This window comes from Zalophus californianus, chromosome 12 (genome assembly GCF_009762305.2).
Source record: "Zalophus californianus isolate mZalCal1 chromosome 12, mZalCal1.pri.v2, whole genome shotgun sequence".
Taxonomy (NCBI): domain Eukaryota; kingdom Metazoa; phylum Chordata; class Mammalia; order Carnivora; family Otariidae; genus Zalophus; species Zalophus californianus.
Genome location: NC_045606.1, coordinates 58,594,762 through 58,621,032, shown reverse-complemented (window position 1 = coordinate 58,621,032; position 26,271 = coordinate 58,594,762). Strand labels below are relative to the sequence as shown.

The following is a 26,271-nucleotide window of genomic DNA, read 5'->3' as shown; positions in this document are numbered from 1 at the left end:
AACCCAATAAGCTATGGGGTCACGGCAAATTTAGGTGAGTGTGAGGAAGGGTTATATTTGAAAACCTAAGTTTCCCTTGAGTGGTTTCCAGTATGTAGAGAACCGTGGGTTGTGTCTGCAGGCTAATGATCTACATACAGCTACAGTTGCATATGTAATCATTGTAAGAGGGAGAGGAAATGCTGGGTTACTGATTCGTTCTCACTCATGCTGCCAAAACCTTGAGACCCGACTTGATGGAGCCATTCAGAGAATCTTTGTCCCTTCTTTCAGAATTTGGCTTTCAAGGACCTGCAGTGGCAAAGACCCAGGAAGCAGGATTTCTGAATAGTAGGTCTCTGAAATTCTTGGCATAGGAAAAACAATAAAGTGAACATGAGATTCTTAACTTTAACACCAAGAATAAAATTGCCACTACTGCCTAGTTTTTGTCTGGGAGTCAAAAGCATTGTAAATTGATTTTTTTATGCTATCATTTTTGCCACCCGTGCTCTCTGCCACTGTGCCTGCCCCCCCTGCCCCCCGCTCCCTTCACCTGTTAATGTGCTTTGGAGTTAGTGTATCTTACATCAACCACGTGCAGTAAATGCTTCCTGTACAAAGGTGCTTGAAACAACATCTGTCATTACATCAAAGAAGGTGTTATTGCCAAGTGCAGCTGGAAGAGTTCTAATAATGAGATGGTTTTAAATGAGGTTATAATGAAATCTGTGTGAAATGTCTGAGCCTTTTTCTAGGAAAATGAAAATGTGTGCAGTTCTCCCCCTTTATAGTCTTATTATATAAACGTTGCTTTTGCATGTGTTCAGTGCAATCATTGCTCCATGTGAGAAGCTTGAGAATGCATTTCTAGTTGTGAAAAGTGCATTTTGTGTGTGTGCCATGTTGGAGAGGCACCATTACAGAAGGTTGCTATGGTGTTGAATTTGCTCTCTCCAGGGGGGAAAGCCCCTTTGATGAATGGTATTTGTGGATTCTGAACCAACATGAGAATTCTTGATTGAGAGAGTCTAGAAAAAGTTATAATAAACTCATTATACAATTAAAAAGAAGAGCTGCCCTCCAGAAAGTGAATCCAAACCCAGGAAAGTGTTCAGTGAGCAAGAACAATACTCAGTAGGTTTTCAAATTGATGGAGCTTTCCAATGGCAACTAATTTGTTCCAGCATTCAAGTGAGCATAATTAACAGAGACTTTCTTTCTTAGGCCGATTACCCTCCAAAACCCGTGCCAACATTGTAACTGTAAGCAGTGAAAACCAATATTTATGAGGGGGATCGTGCAAGAGTTTGTGTGACAGATGGACATTTTATCACTGTTGATGTTAGGAATTCCCTTGAAAAGTAATGTAATATCTTGTTATTTATGAATGAATGAGCAAATGATGGTGCTTTGCTGCCTGGGTTTTCTTTAAAAAGAGGAATGTTAAATCTTTTCTCTGTTTAGCCCCTGTTTCTTTCTTAGGCACCCTCCTATGTTCTAATGCAAAAGCTGAAAAAATCATAATTGTGTTTTTATTACAGATACAGATCCACGTGTTTTAGAAAAACAAGAATTACAGCAGCCAACCTATGTTGCCCTCAGTTACATTAATAGGTAAGCAGTTTTCAGAATTTATAGCAACCTCGTATCTGCCGCATGTTTATTTTTTAAATGTATCTTTTTAACAGTAGAAAAAATTGTTTGCAGTCTTAAACTGCAGATTATTTAAACGAGATTATTTAACATCCACCTCTATACAGAATTTTCTTGTTTCTCTGTTGCAGAGATGTGGGATTGTAGTTTTCTGTGCATATGGCTGAAAACATGACTGATTTATGATAAGCTCATTCTGGAAGTATTTTGTATGCAAAGTTAGAATATGCTCTTTTGACTTCATAGAGCAGTTTGAGAGATTAATGGATTTATGTTTGAGTGAAGCTTTGAAATCCTGGGTGAAGAAGTACTTTATGAATTCAGAACATTGTTGGAATCTCAGAATATATCAGGATGTAACAACTGAAATAATTTAATATCAGAAAGTTGTTTAATAGCAGCTCATTTTTAGTAAAAAACATTCTCGGCAACCGACCTCGTCTGTGTAGGTAACATGAGTTTTTACTGAAACTGAACGCGTGAGCATGAGTTGAGAACACTTAGAACTTGATTTATCAGGTCTAAAAGAGGACTTGGTGTTTCAGCCAACTTAATTAAGGAGGCCGTGATTTCTGGAGACAACCTAAAATCAACTTATGTTAAGAAAACACACATCCCCAAAGAGAAAAAGGCAAAGCAAAAGCAAGACTGGCTTTCGATGAGAATGAAAAACTCTGCTCATAATTCAGTGCATGAATTTCTATCAACTGTCCCTTTTTTTTATATGAGGCGAAGAGTGGTTTCCATCTCTTGGTACCAGAGCTGAGGTTCAGGGTTTGAAGTAGAAAACTGGGAATGAATTATCTATACTGTTCATTTCAAGGTATTTTTGGGGAAAACTTACTTAAATCTTTAGAGAACTTTGAGTTGCCTTGTTCCATTTCAAGTTCTTTTATAAAGCATGTTTTTAAAATGATTCATTAACATAAACCTCTATCTGCATATTGACTGGATTTCCTGCTTACCGGCCTTGCTGGTAAAGTATCTGCAGGGTCTCATTGCCCATCATTTTTTAAATATGTTAAGTAGAACACCTTCAGAATTGCATCTGATACAAATGAAGGTGTATGTGCTTACCTGGATTTCTCACAAAACTGGTTTCCGGTGTTTAGCATAGGTTTTGAAAAGTCCCTAATTATACATTAGAATCCTGTGTCTGTGATATGTTAATTAGCCTACTAATATTGGGCAAGAGGATCAATAGGCTTATAGAGTAACTGTGGCCCTGAGTAGGACTTTTTAGTAGTGCAGCTATTGTGTTTTGGGTAAAATGTTACCTATGTGTATACAAATTCCTATAATACCAAACCTTATTGTACTAAGAATCTGAGATTTTCACATTCGGTCTTCATATTGTCAGCCATGTTGTCAGCAGGGGTTTTACTCATCAAAGAAATACCCTGCCAGGTGTGACTTGGGACTATAAAAGAAGACGAAGAATAGGGACAAGGGCCACACACAAAACACCACCAGAGAACTTGAATCAAGTATGATAGTTTAGCATAAACTGTGTAGTAGGATAAGCCTGAATCCCAGAGAATCTTGGCATAGGAAAAACAACAACGTGAACATGCAATTCTTAACTCTGAATTCTCCACGTCCTGTCCCAGATGACACAGAGTAGACCTACGAGGGGATGGACAGGTTTGCTGCTGATCTTTAAGTGAAGAGAAGGATTGTGTATGGAGAATTGCCCAGGTTACTAACAACCTTTCTCACTAGAGATCCCTTTGTGGACAGTGTCACATTGGTAATGTACTGAGCACATGATAGACACTGTGCATATTTGTAGGTGATGGATAAAACACCTAGTAAATGAGAAGGCTGAGCCATGGCTAGCTCTGAGGAGGAAGCCAAGTCTGGCCATAGGGAGAGAGAGGCTAAAAGGAGTCTTAGGGCCCTTAGACATAGAAAGGAAAACTTGAAATTCACACGAAGCCAGTACAAGATTTAAGAGAATAATAAGGGTTAGGGAACTGGAGAGAAAGTCAGCTTGACAGCAGTATGCTGAATACAGCAGGAAAGAGTACTATTAAAAAAAAATAAATAAAGTTGCACAAATAAAAGAATTTTTTTCTCCAACCTCAGGGGGAAAATGGCCTAATTTTGCTGAGCAGTGAAGATGGAAAAAGAATATTTCTCTGGTCATATATCTGTTTATACAACTCTAATGTACTTTTGGACATCTCAAAATTGAGATGAAACTTTCTTTGGCAAGAACGTTACCAAACACTGAAAGCAACAGAGTTTGGGTCCTTAAAATGGAGCTAGCTTTTTGGATTCTAAAAAGAAAAGAACTGAGTGGAAATTGGATCCTTTATTTATACCTATTTTAAATTGCTTTACTCTTGAACATAGTGTGTCGAACAAAACTTTAATTCCTTGAAACGTGGGTCTGTTATAACACCTAGCAAATTTTAAAATATAAATGGATTAATGAGAATGAGAATGAATTAGGGTTATGGGAACACTTTGGGGCGGGGGAGATGGATATGAACTTTAAGGATAGGAAGCTCTGTTAATTTTGTGATATGAGGAACAATGATAAGTCTATGTAATGGGAAATTTAATTACTGAACCTGTATAATATTCGTGTACCTGGGAAATATAAAGGTCAAGAGGAAAGGCTACAAGATTTTGAGAGAATATAGAAGAAATAACAGGTGTGCCTGGGTGGCTTAGTCGGTTGAGCATCTGCCTTGGGCTCAGGTGATGGGGGTCCTGGGATCGAGCCCTGCGTCTGGCTTCCTGCTCAGCGGGAAGTCTACTTCTCTCTGTCCCTTTGCCTTCTCCCCCCTGCTCATGCTCTTTCTCTCTCTCCTCAAATAAATAAATAAAATCTTAAAAAAAAATGCTAGAAAGAGCGAACATAACACTTACTTTGAGCTGTATGCTAAACATTTTTTTACATTGCTTATTTCAGTCTTCACAATAACCATATGAAGGGGGTACTGTGATGATCCCCCTGTAGAGGTAGGTGAAGAAGTTACTTGTCCTAGGTCCCCAGGTGCTCTGCAGGGGATTATTGGGTTCAAACCTACATTATTAGGCTCCAGAATCTAGTTCCTAATTACTGTACAGCCTGATTTGTTGGGATATCAGAGAGCAACAGACTAGTTTAGAAAAGTAAGAGGAAAAATTGGAAAACTAATGTTAGAAAGAATGGTAGGACAGCTGGGCAGAGGGGACACAGAGATACCTGAAGATCAGAGTATATTGCCATGCTGTAGATAACCGGAGGGTAGCAACCTAATAAAAACAGTAGGAGAGAGCCGGAGCTAAACCTGCCATGAGAGAGGTGATCAGTAACTCCTAAGTGATGCATTGCTATGGGCAAAGCAAGTTGAGTGTGCCAGGCACATCCTAGCGGCACAGGCCTCCACTGTCCTGTGAAGGGGCGCCTTCCTATCTCAGGAGGAGAGAAAGGGCAGAGCTCACAAGCACGGGGCAGAAACTGTTTTCCACTCACAGTCTCACCAGTAGACAAGTGATAGGTGAGCTGCAGGGTGAAGTCATATGAGTCTCCATAAAAAGGCTGATGAGAAACACTAGCCTATACCTGGGGGTTTCCTTCAGGTTATTGTGATGTGGTTCAGGTGGCTGCCTTGAGGGGACAAGATAGCTTATTAGTAACTTGTGACCCCCCAAAATGGGTAACTGAGATAACCTAAAGACCTAATAACCTACATGGCCTCGGCTGCTAGTTGTACTATCTTTTCTACAAAATGTTTTTCTTAATAGAAATTTCATTTTAACTGTAATTTTTCAAATATGTATATCATTTTGGGGTAAGTTATAAAGGCATATCCTGCTTAGGCACAAATTGGTACCTTTCTTGCAGTCAGTACCTTGTCATTTACTACCTAATAAAGATTTAATATTTTCTCATACCTAAACTACAGCTCTTCTTGAATTCTCTTTGTAAGAATCTGCATGGCCACATTGGTAAGGTTTGACATCCTCTGAAAATGGATTTTTAGTTAGCTTCGTGTTTGCTACTAAATAGCGAATTCTAAAATGGGTTTCCTAGAGAACAGCAATTCCAAGGGGTATTTTCTTGTGTCTGTCTCTTACACACACCTCATTTACTCACCAACGATTCTGTGGTCCGTTAAGTTTGGGAAATTCTGAGTAAAATAAAATGGGTTTCTTTACTCTAGGATTTATCAGATCTCTTCCTTTGCTGCTATGCATTTTAAGACTCCAAAGAAAATATATTTCTCATAGGGACCTGATCCCAGAGCACTTTTTCTTGAAGCACATGGTGGGACTAGTTCTGCATATACCAGTAGGGGGGTTGCTAGAATTATATCACTTTCACCTATATGCTCAACTTCCCCAAGGAACCCTGAAGCCTTTTATTCAGGAAAACTTTGTTCTTTTTCTGATTCAGAATTCAGAACACTACTTTTTTCCTCATGGTCAGGGACAAAGAAAATTGTGCCCTTATATGGTAACTCAATCAACTTGTGCCTCTTTTATTTGTTTGAGAGTGAGGCGGGGAGAGGGAGAGAGGAACCTGAGATCATGACCTGAGCTGAAGACAGACCTTGAACTGACTGAGCCGCCGCCTCTTGCCTCTTTTAACTTCTCACAACCTTCCCAGGCCCTAGTTGGCTTCTGTTAAATAAAACATATTTTCTTGCTTAGAAACTATCACAGTTTATTCCCCCCATCTCCAGTGTAATTCTCTTCTCTCTTTGAGAAATAGAACAATGCGGTGGTTATAAGTTGGGAGGAGTAGGGAGCCTGGTTGGCTCAGTCAGTAGAGCATGTGACCCTCGATCTTGGGGTTGTAAATTCAAGCCCCACGTTGGGTGTAGAGATTACTTAAAAATCTTTTAAAAATATGTGAGGAGTCAGACTACTTAGGTTTGAGTCTTGTCTCTGCTATTCATGAGCTTTGTAAGCAAGTTGACAAGTCTCAGCCTGTTTCCTCCTCTGATGACACTTTCCTTATTTTGAGTGTTAATTCATGCATACAAAGCACCTGCAACTGTGTCTGTGACTTAGTGTTATATAGATAAAGGTGTTTTTTGGTTTTTGGTTTTTGGTTTGTTTTTTTTTTTAAAGATTTTATTTATTTGACAGAGAGACAGCAAGAGAGGGAACGCAAGCAGGGGGAGTGGGAGAGGGAGAAGCAGGCTTTCCGCAGAGCAGGGAGCCCAATGCGGGGCTCGATCCCAGGACCCTGGGATCATGACCTGAGCCGAAGGCAGACGCCCGATGACTGAGGCACCCCTAGATATGGGTTTTTAAATTATTTTTTATATTCTGCTCAGGCAAGTCACCCTTTTCTCTATCAAGTCAATAATTAGAGGAACACCTGCAGAGGGGAGGCATTGCTTTGGAGTGGGACCAGAACCACTCCCAGCAAGAAATAAGCTCCATGAGGGCAGGAACATTTGCTGTCTCCCACAACTAGGTCCCCAGTCCCCAGAACAGTGCGTGGCAAATAGACTCTCAGTATTTATTGAATGGGTGAATGAATGCATTGTGAACTTGTTTCTGAGTCAGAGAGAGTGAATAAATGGAGGATTCCAGGAACTCTAGGGATGCTTCTCTGAGCCCTCAGGAGCCTTTGGTACTCACTTGCATTGAGAGGGCTGCATGATAAAAATGGAACGTTTTCTTCAGCATTCATATGGAATGCAGAACTATTAAGATCTATTAAGTGGTGGCTATCACTATTTCCCCTACCATAAATAACTGGACAGATTTATGAGATAATGGTTTGTAAGCTCTGGATAATTGGCAGTAAAGACTGGTCCCTGAAAGAAAGGAAACATGAGGTGAGCCTTCTTGATCACTGACTCACTCTGAGGACAGTTTCCCTACTGCAGTGGAGTACATTAGAACCTAAGCACAGCACTGCAGTACCACCATCCTCAGAAGAGATAGGTCAGTGGTGGGGTGACTAAAGCTGCAAGAATCTGTAGCATGGGGGGACTGGAGATGAGGGATCTGTGCAGAAGAGGGCCACAGAAGTCTGCATGAGGGTCCTTCATGAGTCCATTGCTCAGAGTGAGCTGCACGTGTTATTTGGTGTAAGACTGTGAATCTTACCAAAGAGCAGTGAATACATGGATGAGAATGAAACCATGAGACCAGAGGTGAGGTGGTGCTGGTAGGCATTGCATTCCAGCCCAGCCAGCATGGAAATGACTGGTTAACATCCTACTCTTTTAACTGAGGTATTAGAAATAAGAACTTTGTGCTGGAGTGGAGCCTGCTTTAGAGCCACTCTAACAACACCTAAAACCAAGCCTGTGTACAATCTTCAGAGGAGACAAAGTTCAGGCATGAGTCCCGACAAGGTAGATCTTCTTGGGAAACACTTTGGGCATTTCACAGATTTGCTCTAAGAAAGTATAAATCTAGGTCTATACAAGTTCAACATAATCAGCCTGAAATTGAACTGTCTGCTAGAACAAAAATCAGTAGTCTTCATAGGAATGAATCCTATATGACAATGTCTAATATGCAGTAAAAAATTACTAGACATGAAGGACAGGAAAATCTTAGACAAGGAAGAAAAGTAGTCAGTAGAGACCCTCCCTAACATCTGATATGGCCCAGATGTTAGTTTTAGGAAACAAAGACTTGAAAGCAATCATTATAAATGTGTTCAAGAACTTGAAGGAAAAATACACTAAATAAGAGGTTGTTTGGAATGAAAATACAATCAGTCTGGGGATGCTTTTTTTAATCCTCCTACCAGAGTATAAACTGCTTAATGAAAGCTTTCTTCCTTTTTCCCCACTTTTATTCCCACTCCAAAACCTCACCTAATTCCCCCAAACCATCACTCTGGCTGTTTCAGTTGGACTCATTTTTGCCAGATTATAGTCCGTCATAGCCTCATAAAAAAAGCTGTAATTAGCCAAGTGTGCACTGACCTTCTGTTTTATACAAAGAAGACTGAAACATTTGAATTTTTTTTTTTAAATCTAAAGGCAGTAGGTTTTGGGTTTTTTGTTTTAATGAAACCACCTGCTTGTGGTCTTCTGAGAGCATTCTGTATTTATTGCAATACAAGACCTGCTTTCCTTTTTCCATCCTTTTGTCCGCCAGATCTGAAGTTCTCTGTGCCCCAGCCCCATACTGAAGTTTGTGGCCTAATGTATGCCATAAACATGTTGCATGCTGTTAGATCTCAAACACCAGACGTTGTGCTACCATTTTCTTAACCCGTGTTTTTTTATGAACATCAGTTGAAACAAAGCCGAGATGGCTGCCTGCCAGATTTTCCTTGTAATATCTCTAACCTGATTTGGCTTGCTCATTGTGTTTTACAAAAACCATGTACTCTCAAGGGACACTGGGAAGCTGGAAAGAACCCGTATGTGACATTTTGGCTTCCTTCAGCAGAATTAGCTTATGCTGCTGGCATGGTGAAAGAGGGGTCTTGGCAGAACTTGATGATATGATTTGCTTGCTAGGCTCTGGGCTTCTTGCATAACTAACTTCTTTGTTGTCCAGTTTGTTCTTAGGGCAACCAGTGTTTTAAAGCCAGTTGCTTATACAGCTCCCTGTTAGGCCATTTTTTTTAGTCTGTCTTGTGTCCACCTTCAGTATTTATGACTGGTCTTTTTTTTTTTTTTTTTAAATTGCAGTAGAGTTAACAGTGTTATATTAGTTTCAGGTGTACAATATAGTGATTCAACAATTGCATACAACACTCAGTGCTCATCACAACAAGTGCACTCTTAATCCCCACCACCTATGTCACCCCCACCACCTATGTCACCCCCACCACCCGCCTCCCCTCTGGTAACCATCAGTCCTGTATATTTAAGAGTCTGGTTTTTGGTTTGTCCCTCTTTTTTCTTTGTTCATTTGTTTCTAAAATTCTACATATGGGTGAAATCATATGGTATTTGTCGTTCTCTAATTCAGTTAACATTAAATCCTGTGGATCCATTCATGTTGTTGGAAATTGCAAGATTTCATTCTTTTCATGGCTGAGTAATGTTCCTCTGTGTGTGTGTGTGTACACACATACCATTTTATCCATTTATCTATCAGTGGACATTTGGGCTGCTTCCAGAATCTGGCTATTTGTAAATAATGCTGCAATAAACCTAGAGATGTATGTATCTTTTCAAATTAGCATTTTCTTTTTTTCTGTCTTTTTTTTTTGGCAACTACCCAGTAGTGTAATTACCGAATCATATGGTAACTCTATCTTACATTTTTTGAGGCCCCTCCATACTGTTTTCCAGAGTGGCTGCACCAGTTTGCATTCCTACCAACAGGGCATCAGGGTTCCTTTTTCTCTACATCCTCCCAACCCTTGTTGTTTCTTGTATTTTTTATTTTAGCCATTCTGAGAGGTGTGAGGTGATATCTCATTGTAGTTTTGCTTTGTGTATCCCTGATGATGAGTGATGTTGAGCATCTTCTCATGTGTCTGTTGGCCAATTTTATGTTGTCTTTGGAGAAATGTCTGTTCATGTCTTCTGCTCTTTTTAGTTAGATTACTTTCGGTATTTCCAACTGTGACATTTCCTTGTTGATCAGAGTGTCCAGTGCCGCCTCTTTTGCTCTCTCCCTGGCACTGTATCGGTTCACCTTGAAACCCCTAGTGTCTCAGACCTTCCTTTCTTGCCTCCCCATTTGGGCTGGTTGCTGGATATTAACTTTGAATTTATCAACTTAGATTAATTCCAGTGTGCCATTGGTCCTGTTCACTCATTATCTCCACTCTCAGCTTCAGATAAAACTAACAAGTGCCTCTCTACTCAGGCTAGCTGCTGAGAATCACTATAGAAAAGCACCTAGCAGTGTGACTTGTCCCACCACAAACATAACCTTTCCAATGTTAGCTGGGCCCTCAAGACTGTCCCATAATCCTTTTTCATCCTCCGTTAAAACCTTGCTAAACTTATCACCATCAATTTCAAGTGTACCCATTATACTCACGTTCCTGAAGGAATTCCCAATCCCCTTACCAGCAGATATAAAGACTTTCTGTGTCCACCCTCAACTTCCCTTTTTGTCATCTCCAAATTCATCTGGATCTCTCATCCACATTGTCTTCATTCTTTCTCCCTTGTTCAAAGCTGGCACCACGGCTTATACTCTACACCCATCTCTGATCCTGGTGGCCTCAAAATCCCTTTCCCTGGCTTCATTTAGTAACAGCACATCTACCTGAAGGTCTTGTCTGTCCCAAGAATTCCCCGCCCATTTCCTCTTCATGGATAACTTAGGCATCTTCCTTGACACCTTCACCTACTTGGCCTCCCTGCATTTGATGCCATTGGCCGCTCTGTTTCTGAAACCCTTTCTTCTCTTGTGCCCACTTACTTGTTCCGTGCTCTTTCTTCTCCGACTTCTTTACATAGATGGAGGCTTCTCCCTAACTTGTATCCCTACTGTTTTGTGTTTCCGTGTGTATTCACTCCATTCTGTGAGTGCCTCTGTGGAAAGGACTCCCCAGCCCGTAGCCTTAGCTTCCCTCCAGTCTTTTGTTTCTAACTGCCACCTCCTTAACTGATACACGAATGTGCAGAATGGGCTCCACTCATCCAGTGCCAGGTCCATTATTTCACATCTGTCTCTGAAACTGATCCTCCTTTTTGGATTTACAGTGTTTAATGGTACCTACTCCTTCATTAATCTAGGAAGCTTGGGCTCTCTGCTTGCCATCTCTTTTCCTCCCATTTTCAAATACCCAAGCCCCCAAATTTGTAATGTCTGCACCCTAATCACCTCTTGAATGCTTTCCCTGCCACTGTCTTTACTTGAGCCTCTAACTTCCTGTTTTGGATTGTGTCTGTTGAATACCTGTCTCCCCCATGAAGAGTATGAGCTCCATGGGGGCAGGAACTTTGTCTGTCTTGGTCATCACTATATCCTCAGCTTCTAGAACAGTGCCTGTTACACATAGGTTTTCAATAAGTATGTTTTGAAGAAATGTGGGAATAACAATCACAGGTGTGTGTGTGTGTGTATTGTGTTGTTCTCCCATTATGTGTTTTACTCATCTTCCTATTTCCTGCCTCTTCACACCTGACTATGTCAAGTACTTGAAATCAAGGGACTGTTGTGCATAGTGGCAAATCTTGACATAAGGGATGACCTTGGAGGTTCTCCCCCCACCCTCCTCCCCGCCACCATAGACATTTACAAAATGACTCAAGGCGCTATACCTTTTATTTCATTTGGAAATTCACATCACTGGCAGTAATCTACCTGATTTATCGTTTTCCCCTTATATGCAGCACCTCAGAGTTAATTAATAAGGCCATGAATCTTCCCTCCATAGCTCTAGCACACTCCTATTTGTGGGATACTCATATTGCTGAGACTGTTGATTTGGGACTCAAGTTGAAACATTACTGAATTTTCTCACATTGAAGTTCATTATGCTGAGCCTAAAGACTAGTCTTGCCTTTGAAGGCCCCGTCACTGGCAAGCTTTAAAATAGCTCTGTGTTCCCAGTTTCTAAATAACTTGTTTTCATTTCCGCCACCATGGCCAAGACCTTGCCTGCTGGCTCAAAGTAGTGCAGCGAGGTCAGCCTCCTGTCCCCAGAAAGACCTCTCCCTCAGCCACAGTGTAGACTCTCACCTCTGGTTTGTGTGTAGGTTGTTTTCCAGCAATAGCAACGTGGACTTAGGACAGCCACACGGCTATGTCATCCCAAGCAACACAAGACCATTCAGCCTAAACAAATGAGGAGTCCAGTCATAAGAAAGCATTAACCTTAATTCCTTAGAAGACCAACGCTAAATTTTATGGAAATTGTCATGCTAAGGACAAATGAAATGTGTAATACAGAAAATTACTTTGTCTTATCATTTTCAATACAGAGTAGCTTCTGCTGAGCCCTTACTCTGTGGGGCGCTGGGCAGTGCACTTGGCTATGTCATCTGTAATCTCAGTGACCCTATGTCACAGCTCTTCTCTCCCTTGTACATCTAATGAATTCCTAAGAAGGTGGTGGAAGCTCTTAATCTTTTTAATGCGTTGGACCCCTTTGGAGAGCTGGTAAAGCTTATGGACTGTTACCCAAAATGTTGTAAAATTCGTAAACCAAACTACATAGGGTTATGAGGAAGATGAATTATATTACAATGCACTCATCAAAATACTAAAATCATACATTTGTGGTGTGGTAACATGCTGCTTTTATTAAGGCCTTTAAGAAAGCTTAAGTGGTGGGTTCATAGCCTCCATAATTTCAAATTAGTGATGAGTATAAATATTTTCAGACATCTGTTACAATTATACTATGATACCAAATTATTCGTGACTTCTGTGGATGGAAAGTCATAGGTACGGTGAAAATACTGTGACCAGTTGTCTAGATTCGTTATTGAAAGAAGTGCTACATTTCAGTTAGAGTTCAGTTAGAGTTTCAGTTTAGAGGTTACTGAAGGTAAAGATGTCAGTTTTTTTTTTAATTTAATTTAATTCAATTCATTTATTTAAGATTTTATTTATTTATTTGACAGAGAGAGACAGCTAGAGCAGGAACACAAGCAGGGGGAGTGGGAGAGGGAGAAGCAGGCTTCCCGCTGAGCAGGGAGCCCGATGTGGGACTTGATCCCAGGATCCTGGGATCACAACCCGAGCCGAAGGCAGACGCTTAACGACTGAGCCACCCAGGCACCCTGTCAGTTGGTTTTTTTAATCCAAGTGCACAGATCTCCTGAATCCTACCAATGGCCCATGTGGGTCCACAGACCCAGACCCCAGGTTAAGAACACCTCCATTAGGTGTCACAGTTACTAAGTAGCTTTTAGAGTTGACTCAGGCCAAATGTATGCAACTCCAGGGTCTTTGCTTTTTTTCTTGTATGTCCTAGTAACTTCTCATCCTCTTGCTCTGCTTACCATTAGAATTTCACATAGTTTACATGTCATCAGGCTGCTCTGTGTGGAGTAGGTCATGGCAAAAGCAAATCATAAAATTAATAGGTATATAGCAACCCCTTTTATTTTACAAAGAACTTCCCAAATATTTCCAAGTACGCTGGTTTCTTATGAAATCACACATTTTCTCCATTGAGACAGGATTCGTTAAAAGATTGCTCTTACCTCCTCATTTTTGTCAAGGATCAGACAGATTCAGTGACTTGCCCAAGTTCACACACAGCTAGTAAATGGCAGACTTGGGACTTGAACTCCCAAATCTTTGTTATACAGCCCTCTTCTTGTCCTTCAGGATTGCCTAGACTCTAAGGTAAAAAGAAGTCAGGGGATTTCTCAAAGCTGTATGGAATCCAGGCACGTCCAGGATGAGGGCTATGTCTCCTAATTTCCCCCTCCATTGTCGTTCACACATCGCTTTTAAAAACCTACCACTCAGAATTTGTGCACATAGAATTCTCTAATCAGATATGCAGACCAAGTGGAGTTACCAGACTTGAATAATTTAAGTGCTAGCTTGTATTTTATGTCCTTGTCTTCATTTGCCGATAAAACCAAACAACAAGCAAGGAGAGTTTTTCATTCCACCTGAAGCAGGTGATAATTTAGTCACTGGTCATTGCATTCATGTCATTCCTGTCCCAGGGGCGTTTTTCCTTTGCCTGATGCGAGTTAGTGCATTTTCCTTGACAATCCATTCTGTGCCATTGCTAAGGCCATAAACGTGATATTTGACAAGCAGAAGGGTTTGCAGGGAAGCCTTCCCAGCGGCTTCCACCTTCCCTGATCGCTAAAATATCGACACAGATTTAGGTGACGATGTGGGCCCATGTAATTTACAGATGGCGGGGCTAGCTTACAATCAGTTCTTGCCAATTACCTCTCTCCTCTAATGAGATAGGATTTGGCATGCTGAGGCCAGAGACTTGATCTGGCTTTTGGAGTGCTCCCTGCCTTCTCAGCAGTGTCTGTGGACATCTTTTCTTGCCTGTGACTGACTTAGCAGACTCCATCTTTCATTTCCAGTTGAGAGGGTTGAGCAACGGTTAGAGCTATTCTCGGAAAACACAGCATCACTTTGGCAACTTGTGTGCTTGCCTCTTTTCTATCAGCTACTAAACAAGTTTGCTATTTGCCGAAACGAAGGTTAGCGGAAAAGGGTAAGTGGTGTCCTTAAACATAAAGAAAGTGCTAGGGCACTCGGGCAGGCGCATCAGCTACAGATGCCTCTGTCCTGTTGACTTCCGGGAAAAATAGAATCTATCATTGGTGCAAACTTGATTTATTTTTTCATTTTCATTATTGGGACAGATTAATTTGAAGCAGCTAAGCTTCGAAGTCACTTAGACTTGTTCTTCATTGTGCCCATACAGACATTCGCTCCTTATTGCCCATTTTATTGTGTTCAGCACCAACCAGATTCAGTGATGGAGAGTTCTCTTGGGCCAAACAAGTATGATGAAAAGCTGGTTTCTGTATTGCATTAATCTTTGCTAGACAGCAGCCATATTTTTGAAAACTCAAACCCAGAATGCTTTTAATAATAAATGTACGTTATGCTCTTAGTTCCTTACCCCTTAAAAAAATTTCTTTTCCTGGTCTTTAGCACAGATTTCTCTAGGCTATGGTATCAAGATCTTGTTTTCTAGATTTTTAAAGGGGCATGAGTGTATTAATAGTATCAAATCTTAATTCAGAGTTGAAAAACTATTGTAACCCCTTCAATTTCTAATTCCCGAGCTTACCCAACATCCCGGTAGCCCCTGAAAGATGTTGAATACAAAAATACCAGGTCTTGGCTCTGGAATCCTACCTGCTATAAGTCTTTTTTTTTTAATCCAGCTTCAAAGTCACAGAGCTTTACTCATGGCTGTCATCTCTCCCATCTGTTGATAAGTTTATTATGTGAATGTGAATTACAGAACTCATTCTATTATGTATCAGATAATGTGTTGGCAAAGCAAGTTAATCGAGAGTTTCAGGTGATCTTCCGGGGTTTTTTGGGGTTTAAGATTTTATTTATTCATTTGACAGAACACAAGCAGGGGGAGGTGCAGGCAGAGGGAGAAGCAGGCTCCCTGCCGCAGGGAGCCCCATGTGGAGCTCGATCCCAGGACCCTGAGATCATGACCCGAGTCGACCCGACTGAGCCACCAAGGCACCCTGATCTTCTGTTTTAATTTCCACTTAATTGTCTAGTTTCTTTTGTCCAACATGTTTTTGAGATTCATCCATATTATTGGATGTATTAGTACAAGTTTTGTTCTTGCTCTTTACATAGTATGCTGTTGTATGACTTACCACATTTATTTATCCATTCTTCTGTTGATGATCTTTGGCTATCATAAGGAGAGAGTCCCATGAACGTTCTTGGACCAGTCTTTCCGTGGGGGTAGCATTTATGTTTCTTAGGTATATTACTAGAAGAGGAATTGCTGAAGCATGGTGTGGTGTGTGTTTAGCTGTTAAAAAGAGCCAGGTTTAGAAAGTGGTTGAACCATACTACTCTCCTGCAGGCAAGGTAGGAGACTTCCGCGCTTTGCATACTCGCCAATACTCTGCATTGTCAGTCACTCCAAGTTTAGTATTCTAGTGGTTGTATAATGGTAGTTAGAGCAGTTCCTTTTCCATCCATCATACCTCTTTATTTTTGCTCGATAAAAATGCTGAAAGAATTAAAAACTGAAAGAAATAATGCTTAGATTTCATGAACACATACAATGCTTTTGAGTTTATTCACGTGTTTAAAAATGATAAACTATAAAATTTTGCCTTTTCATTTGTTTTTTCTAGATTGCAGTAATAGGTGGTTTTTAAAAACCCATTCTAACCTGAATCCATAAATATGGGTGGTAAGAAGACATCAGTTCATCTTTTTACAAAGAAAAGTGCGCTCAGGGGTGGGCAGTCCAAAAACTGGGATGTCCCTGTATTCTATTTTCTCCTCCTGTGCCCAAGCAGAGAACTCCATGGGTGTCGGGAGGCATTCCTGCCCATTCCTCAGGGAGGGATGACCAGACGGGGTGCAGGTGGGCCTGTAGCTTCTACACTGCAGCACTCCCGGATGCCCTTGTATGCATCTCTCACTGCCCAGACCCACTGCCCAGAGCTAGCCAAAGAATGGCACAGCTGTGTCAGATTTCTCTTTGCAAAACTGAGAACAGCTTTATTTATTTTTTTAAGGGGGGAAAAAAAGCAACGTGCCCAGGTATACATACGTATGTAATAAAAACATTAAAAAGTGCATGGAATGGAGAACTTCAAAATCCGGAATCGTAGTTTTCCCTGAGGACTGAAGTATCATAGGAAGGATTAGAAACAGGGCTTCACCTGTGTTGTTAGCATTTTATTTCTTAAGCTAGGGGTGAGTTTACAAGTTTTTGTGGCAGTGTTCTTCAGACCATTTAGAAATCCTAAATGTTGTAAACAGTTCGTTATTAATGATGTATATATCAATGTAATACATAAAAGAAGCCAAAATCACCTCTATTTCTGCCACCATGCACAGGAAATACCACTCTTAACATTTTGGCCTATGTTCTTCCAAGAATTTGTGTTCTCTTCACTCTCTATATAATATATATATTAACACAAATAGTTCCATAGTGGAATTTGTTCATACAGAAAGAGACCAAAAACAAAAAACAAAAAAAAACCCATAAATGGGCCATTCTCTATATTCTATTTTTATACTTTACTTTTTTTAAACAAATTTCATTGTGAAACTATACATTAATAAATACAGCTATATTATCATTTTAATGGGTATGTATTAGTCTACATATAGGTTTACTCTAAATTTCGTTAACCCTTTCTTGGTGAACATTTAGGTAGTTTTTTTTTTTTTTTAATCACTAATGTATAAACGGTGTAACACTGAACAGCCTGTATTTATATCTTGTGAACACTAGTCTGGTTATTCCCTTAGGATAAATTTCCATCAGGGGGTTGCTGTTGCTGAGTCTAAAGATATGCACAACTGAGATGTTAATATATTTCGCCAAAGTATCCTCCAGAAATGTTTCAGTGTAGAATATATAGGTGTCTATCTATTTTGCCCTTCCTTACCCACAGTGATGATTAGGATTTTTTAAGATTTTATTTTTTTTAAGTAACGTCTATACCCAACGTGGGGCTCCAACTCATAACCCTGAGATCAAGAGTCACATGCTCTACTAAGCCAGCCAGGTGCCCCTAGGGTTCTTCTGCATTTTTCCTATCTTGAAAAATTTAAACAATAACCAAAAAGCATATCCCATTGTTAATAATTTTCATCTATTTGACTTGCTATCTTATCAATGTATTTTTCTCTTTACAAAAGTGGATCAGTGTGGAAATTTGGTAAAATAAAGATGATGAAAATACTTAAATTTTTCCACCCAGAGTTAATCATGGTTAATATTTCTGGGTATTTTCTTCTAGTTTTTTTTTCTTGTGCATATTTTTTCTGAATCCTACCATACATAGAATTTTGTCATCTGTTCTTCTTAACTATATTGTGAGCATTTTTGCCTCTAAATATTTTTTTAAATAATCATTTGGCAGCATTAATACCTGGAAGTTAACCATTTCCCATCAGTCATTGGATAGTTTTCTATTTTTCACTGTTACGAAGGATGCCATGATTCCCTCTGACATGTTTCTGGAATGGAGATTCAAGAGTGTGGACACTTCACTGATAGAGATTGTGACATTATTTCCATAAAGGATGTTAGTCCATTTTTATTCTTACCAGCAGTGAATGAGAATATTATTTCACTGCTTCCTTGCTGGCATTAAGGATGACCATTTTTAAAACTTTGCCAATTTAATATTAAGGAAAATGTCAGTACACAGTGTTTGTGAATGATCGGTGTGATGGATCTTTCATGTAAACGGGGCCATGAACTAGAACAGGGCTAGTAGATCTTTTCAACAACATATAAAGGAAGGCTATAATTTCCAAGCTGTCTTCTGGAATTCCTTTCAAAAGGGTACTGAATATGAGATCCAGATAGAAGCCAAAATTTATGCCCCAGTCCCTGTAAAACAATGATCAAATCATTCATATAAAATTATAGAGTCCCTTGCTTGAAACTGAATGACTAAACATTTGAATGATTCCCGAGGAATCAAAGATCATCTTGCACTCAGATATGTTCCTTCCTTTCCACCATTTGCAATCACGCTATGAAAATCACAAAGGCCCTAGACGAGGAGGGAACCAGATGTAAGGGGGTGGAAAGAGAGAAGGTGGTGTTGGCTGATTTCTGCTCCCATCTCTTTTTCAACAGCCACTCCCTCCAGCCCCCGACTTCCCTTCCATCCTCCCCACATGTGCAGAAGTCTAAGGTGAGAGACTATAATAGGAAATGGTAATTGGGCCTTTTCAGATCCCTTGGCTTTTACAGGTGGACCCGGACTAGCCCCAGTTCCTTAGGCCTGTGAGATCCATGCCATCTTGCAGTCAACCTGGATGTCCCTTCCTTTTTCTTTCTTTCTTTTTTTTTTTTTGTCTGAACTTAAGCAGCTGGGAGGTGAAGCCACTCTCCTCTCTGTTGCTTGTGCTGCTGCTTTGCAAGTTACCAGATCAGCATCCCAGACCTCTAAAGGAATTAAAAGAACTGGAAAGAACTTTCTAAGCAGGGTACCACGGGAAGGTCAGACAGGATTATCCCTTGAGAGTTTGCTAAGAAACTTGGATAAACTTTTGCTTATCCAAAAGGTTCAACCAATATGAAAGCATGAAAATAAACCTGCCTTTCCCACCAGAGAGATCTGGCCACCAGTAATGATTGTGGCAGCCCGTGTTAGTTATCCTCCTTCTCTGTTTTTACAGAGGCTCAGCAAAAGGATAGCGCTGCATATGGGCTTCATCTCCTTTCAGGCATGGCCACATTCCAGGCACGAGCACCAGCGGTGTCCTTTGCCTTCCAGGGGTTCCCCTGCCCCCACGAACACAACTGTGTTCAGGGTCAGCCTTGAACTATGTTTTTCTCACTTGTGACAGGAATAGAATTTTGCATCTCACTCTCCACTTCCATTCATCGCCAAACCGCTGCAATTCCCTCGTCACCGCTTCAATCTGCACAAAGTGAGGTTTCATTACTATATTTGCATTAAAAATACTATAAATCACGTAAGGCTGGTGTAAGACAGAGCGGGTGGGGATAAAAGAAAAACAGCGCTCTTCCCAAGTCAAACTCAAAGCCAGCATCTGTGCAAGGCACCTTCTCGGAAGAGCCTGGCCTTCTGCTAGCGGGAGTCTTACCGTGCCATGCAGAGCCGCCGAATGCATTGTGCAGTGTTAACGTGTCGAGTGCTTTTTCTTTTAGCAAATCTTCTAGAACTGAAAAGCGCTGCCAGCGTGCCACTCGTAAAGCATGAGCTTTTCCTGATTACATTTCCATGTTTTGTAATAACAGGGAAAGGAGGATTCAGATACTTCCAGTAGCTTTCCGATGGAACGTTCATGACAAAATACAGAAACACGTGTGTCCAAGTGATATGTCATTTGACAGTATTTTTCTGTCTCTTGTTTTTGTGTGCACAGCGGCCGGATTGGTCATGTGGTTTTATTCATGTAGTCGTATCTTTACCCCCTGCCTCCTGACTTGTTCTAGGGATGGGACAAGACGAACTTCAGAAGTTAAATTCAAACAAGATGTGCGGGAATGAGTTTCTTTTAGGGATAAGGGAGGAATGCCTTCTAGTCGAGAAGGATTTATGATTTTTGGCTTTGTTTTTCTCTTCATTTTTCATCAGGCTTGAGCACGTTAGATTTTGGTAAGTCTGAAGATTTATAAAATACAAGGTTCTTTCCTTTCTTGTCAGGACTAAAGATCAAGAAGGGTTAATCAGCACTCAATGGAATATACTCAAATATACCCCACCTCAAAGATGTATCACATAGAAATATAAATTTTTTAAACAGGGAGACATTTGCCAGTCTTCATCATGTAGTCAAATTTGGGGAAATTTAAGGGGGTTGGGATCCATGGCCTTTATTCATCTCAAAGAGTAATTTTGAGATGTCAGAAGACTTTGAGTGATGGACCTTGATGTATGTTAAATAGCCATAAGGAAAACTTATTTATGCTGTGTGAGACAACCTGACTGTAACAATGAATATGTTCAGATCTACGTTATCTTAGACTTTGCATATAGAATGGATGCATTTTTCATTAGCCGCCTGACTTTTTGTTGGCTTGTTTGTGTTATAAAAAAAATATCATGGAACAAAGTTATCTTGGGTGTACAACGACTTGAAAAAATAAGAAATGCAACATTTTGGTACTGTCAGAGTTAGGCTCTTTGCTTAGATTTCATGTTAAAGAACAATATGTACATATTTTAACCTTTGAGTCTGATATGTAGTGAAATGTGCAGTGTCAGTGTCTATAAATGAAACCCTGTAGCTGTCACAGCTGTCTTGACTTCTTCTGAAAAATCTACAGCACGTTCCTAGTCATTCTCATGCTGATAATGTTAGAAAAAAGAAACACATGAGAACATACACACTCCATCACAGATACCACGATAGATTCCAGACCACGAGATAGACTGGGAATGTCTCTGTCTCTCTCTCTTTCTCTGATTTTTCTTGAAATTAGCTTGGGCATTTTAGCTACTGTTTTAAGGACTAACAGATTCATGAATTACTATCATTGGCACCTCTACTGACCCAAGCAGCCATCAATAAGATTCACAACCACCAGAATGGGTTGGTTCCTTTTTCCTCTGGTTTCCTTAGTCATCTCCCTGGCTTGACTCCTTTCTAAAACAAAGAAACAAAAAACTTTATATATACTCTGTGGACCACAAAAAAAAAAAAAAAGTTTTTTTTAATTAAGGAAATCCTAAGGTATGCTTTAAAGATGGTGGGCTGGGAGTGGATTATTTATATTCTACAATTTTAGGACAATATTTTGTGTTTCTTTTGATTTTGAGTCTCAATCTAATATTGTAGACCTCTGTATAAGGTTATAATTGTGACATACATTTAACTGTGTCTTTTCATGAGGACTTGCTATGTTGCCACATCTTCAAAATTACTCTTTTGTAAAATGACCACATGATATTCCTTCCCTAAGATAGAGTTCATGGAGACGGGGACTCCATATTGTCAGATGACAGCTTATAAACTTTCATTATTAAAAAAATAAAAACTTTCATTATTGTAGATTACACTGAAGCAAGCAGCAGTTAATGTGCCAGTAGTTTTTTCCTTTTAGATTTTTTTCATAGGACCTTTTCTCAGAAGTAGATGCTATTTACCACTGAGTCTCCAACTTCTGCCACAATGTACATATTGGATGATAATATTCATTACACATTCCCAAGGGAAAACAGATTTCTACTAAATCCCAAAGCATTTGGAGGAGGGAGAGTATAGGGAAGCACTAGAGAAATTGACAATTGCCATCAGTATATTATAGGTCCGTAAGTAACCAGTTCATATGTTGGCATCATTGTCCACCATGAGAAATGGTATAAGGATAAGAGAAAATACTGCTTACATACAGTTAACCGTAAGTCTACCTTAGTTTGTTTATAATGGAGTCACTTACAAACATCAATCTGTGTATTTTAACCTGTGCGATTATTTATGGCAACGCCACAACTGTGTGCAGAGTGGACGGCCACTCCCACACCACATTTTAATTTAATAGGAGTAATTACAGAGACAGAATTTGAAATGAAGCAGAATAATTCTTTTCCAAAAATTAGCTTTGATCCTCTTAACAGTGGAAATGTAGCCCCAAAGCTACGTTGTTTCAAATTTAGAGTTAATTGAAACTTAAATGTGATATAGAAGATGACTATTTTTGTAGTCCTAAAATTGTCATTGACTTTTAACAATTAATACATTTGCAGAATGCTATATGCCAAACGATACATGGTATGTTTGAGGGTAGATTCCCCAGAAAATCCTGTCTTATTATCTGTGTTCACCTTGATTTATAGAAAATCAATCCCAAAGAATTCCACTTCAAAGCACAATATACTTTGGAATTTGTATAATTCTGAAAGCTTGCTGTGTTCAGTTTGCTGCTCTTATTAAATTAAAGGTAAATGTTAACCCTATAGAGTGAGGTCTTAAAGGATGGTGGGTGGAATCATTTATGTTAACCTTTGGGGAACTTTAGCCTATTGATTTAAAGGAGACAAAAAAAGATTTGCAGTTTATTCCAGACAGGCATATGTAGGGTTGTTCTACAACCAGGGCCAAAGTTCAAATTCCCTTCAATATCAGGGGAAATTCTCTCTTCAGCATGTTACTGTTTTAAAAACAACTGCCTTTCTTGCTGATTAAAAGTGATTTTAACTCTAGTGCTAAATACCAAAATGAAAGCAGCAGATAGGGAAGTGCTTGCATGTCTCTTTGCTTTTACCGTAAGCCTGGCCATTAAAGGTAATTAATTTATGGCCTGGCAAAGCCTTTCTGCCTTTCTTCTATGGATTTGTTAGTTCTGCATTCAGTATGGGATTCCATATATAACTTGTATCCACCATTTCTGATCCCTTTGGTTCCCCTTGTCTCTTGGAGCGCCCAGGATTAGCATGAAAGCCTTCTGTTTTTAGAAAAGCAAATCTTGACTCTCGGGGATCGGAGAAGACTGTGAATCACCCAATCATTAGAGCAAGTTGGATAAACTTCATAAGCAATGGGTATATACAGTGAGCTGGCCTTCCTAACACTTAAGGCCGTGGACCTTGTGGTATTTTTCCCAAATAGTTATAATGATCGTCTTTATTCTTTTCTAACATAAGGTCAACAAAGTTAACAAGCACATCTACAATCAGAAAAGCTTAAAGAAAATGGATTTGATCGTTCTTGTCTACATGCATATCCTTTAGTATGTAGCTAGTCTTGTATATGGTAGATTCTCAATATGTTGAGTGAAAATACCCATTTTGTGCTGAATTGTAGAAGACTGTCAGGAATTCATGCTAAAAATGTGCAAAGAGCAGGAAGTTTTGAAATTATTTAAAGTTTATGGCTGGGGGTGCCATCATCTTTTCTAGATGAGCAGACCAAAGCAGAATAGACGTTCCTCACCAGTAGCAGAGCTGAGATTAGAACTTGGGTCTTACAGGTTCCAAAGCACTGGACTGGCACAGCATTCTGCCTCTGGGTGATGATAGTACACCTTTGACACCCATGATGGAAAGACCCTGAGAACACCCTAAACCCTTAGATTCCCAAATACCATCACATGGACACACAGTGGAAATGCAGGCTTCCTTTGGCTGGAGCTCTTACTGAAACTCTTTTAATGATGACATTTCCTTGTTTTAGATAAAATGTCTGGTGGACAGGTCTATATCCTAGGCTGATCAAAGCCAGCGTTTCATTCTTGAATTTATCCAAGAACAAATTCCGGCAAATCCTGTCTTTCCTGCCATCACTAGCTCTCGCCGTCAGCTTTCTTTGGGGGTGGGGGGAGATATTTTCTGAAAAATAAATGCTTTAACATCTTCACCAGTATTCTAGGCATGTGTGTGGTGACAAATAGACCACTCCCAGTCGTGAAGCAGTATGAGGTTGTTGGTGGGGCCAGGTCTCTTTTTGTGCTGCTCACTGACGCATCCCAGCCTTGGGCAGCAGAGAGAATTCAAAGCCCTGCCTGGGGCAATTACAGCTCTTGTATAGCTCCTGTATCCTGTGTTATAATTGCTGGTCATGTGTCTGTGGGAGACGGTATAGCCAAGTGGCTAAGTACACAGCCTCTGGAGACAGACTTCGTGCATTCCAATCTCCTCTCTCCCTTTGGTAAACTATGCAGCCTTGAGCAAGGTGCTTAACCTCTCTGTGCTTCAGTTTTCCCACGGGTATAGATTGTGGTTAGTGCTAAATAAGGTAGTACACGGGAAGCACTTAGAACAGTGCCTGGTGCATAATAAACACTATATGGTTGATAGCTGCTAGTGTCCTCAAAATTTCTCACAGAAGAAGTTTTAAAGAGTAAGCCTTCCAATGCCAGGTTTCTGTTGCGATGAGCCTTTATTTACCCATGTGGCTGCTCCAGTGCCTTCTCACACATGCTCCCTTTTTAGCGCGCCTGTTTTTCTTGCATTATCTTTGGTCCATCCTGCTTCCGTTCAGCTTCTTGTTCTTCACTGTGTCTGCCATCCATTCAGCCCACCTTCAGGGTCTCCCTGAAGTCTTCCCTTGTAGTTTCATCTTTCCCTGCTCCCCTCCCAGCGGACTTTGCAGCAGGCTCTAAGCGGCAGGTGCACGTTGAGTTGGAGAGGTGCTGCCTTTGCCCCCTGGGTGCTCCTGGGAACTTTTCCCCTTGGATGTCATCCTCCTGCAGCTTCACGTTCTACCAGACTTCCCCAGTTCTCACTGTGGACGTGCCAACCCCGCCATTGTCACTCATGGCCAGGCTGAGGGTCCGCCTCCGGCCACAGCATGACTTCCCTGTGCATGAAAAACAGACCAGCAAAGACTACCCAAATTTGTTAGAGCCTTGTCACGTTTTTACACCACGTCTCTTCTAAGTTCCAGTGCTAGGTTCATTTATCAAAGGTATCCTAAACGAATGTAACCTAAAGAAATTTCCTGCGCAAGGTAAGTGCACTGCCCCCAGGAAGAAAGATAACGCAGGTTAAGAACTAGCACTTAGAAACCAGAGGTTTTTCTCCCAAAGGAGTAAATTCTCACTTCTGGACTCCTTGGGTACTTTCGGTCCCATGGTTTAAAAGAGACCCTTGAATTGCTAACTGTATAACATTTTCCAGCGAAAGGCCGTTTGGTTAAATAAACACAGTAGGTCTAATGAATTGGGAAGATTTCATGTTCTAAAATTTGCGTTTTTCTGTGAGAACGTTGCTCACAGATGTATACCTTTTCCAAAGAGAAGAATCGGGAATGTGAATGCATTTTTATGGCAAGTAAAGTTAAATGGAAGGTTATGGCATTTCACCCAAGCCCTGCTCTGGGCCATACTTACCTTGCCTTATCTTCCTTGGAATAAAGATCATGTACGCTAAAAGTGCCAGGTACTTGAGGAGAGACAAAGAGCTCTAACATGGAGTCCATACACTGAAGAGGACACACCGGAACCTTAAATAACCATGCAAAGTGTGTCCCAGGGGATTGCACTGAGTGAGTAACTCAGGTGGTCGGTGCGGCAACTTCGGAGGAATTGAAGCAATCAGAGAACCTTCATCAGAGGAGGAAGAAAGTGACAAGGCTTTGCAGGGTAAATAGGAGTTGGCTAGTAGAGAGGAAAAAAGAACAGCATTTCATGCAAAAGGATGGAGGAATGAAAGGCTTAGAGGTGTTTCCTGAGATTTGTCCAGAGGATGCTGAGTAGTGTGATGAGAAAACATCAGGAACATCCTAATTAAAATCTTAAGTCTATCGTTTACTCCCTGTGTGGCCTTGAGATGACTAACCTTAGAACCACCATTCTCTCGTCTGTACAGTGAGCATAATAAAACTGAATAAGAAATCTCTCAACAGCCTTGAACGCTCAGTACGCATTTCCCGGAATGGTCGCCGGTAGTGTTGATCTCCCCGCTGCTGTCACATTTCCACCAGCTGCAGCACTATTTCTAATCTTGCCGCTACTCTCTACTTCGGTTCCTGCTATTTACAGCCACTGTTAACTCCTGTTAGTGCTATGCTGATTTCTCTGAGCAGGATCCCGCCCAGCTCTTTCCCTGATTGTCCCCTTCTCCCAACCCCCCATTGCCGTCCGTTCTCTGCTCCCTAAATTCTTTGTAAGGAGACCTGACTCGGACACAGCAGGGTGGGGCTGGT

General features: G+C 40.5%; 1 protein-coding gene across 3 annotated transcripts in view; it reads left to right on the top strand.

Annotated features, from left to right (window-relative positions):
• The window catches only part of JAZF1 (JAZF zinc finger 1), a 325,971-nt gene that overhangs the window by 187,015 nt on the left and 112,685 nt on the right, over positions 1–26,271 (top strand). For 2 of the 3 annotated variants that reach the window (XM_027573405.1, XM_027573406.2), the window contains exon 2: positions 1,524–1,596. In XM_027573405.1, the coding sequence (XP_027429206.1) occupies positions 1,524–1,596 (73 nt within the window). Of the gene's footprint in view, positions 1–1,270; positions 1,344–1,523; positions 1,597–26,271 lie in introns of those variants that run through there. The other variant, XM_027573407.1, reaches the window with a different exon arrangement.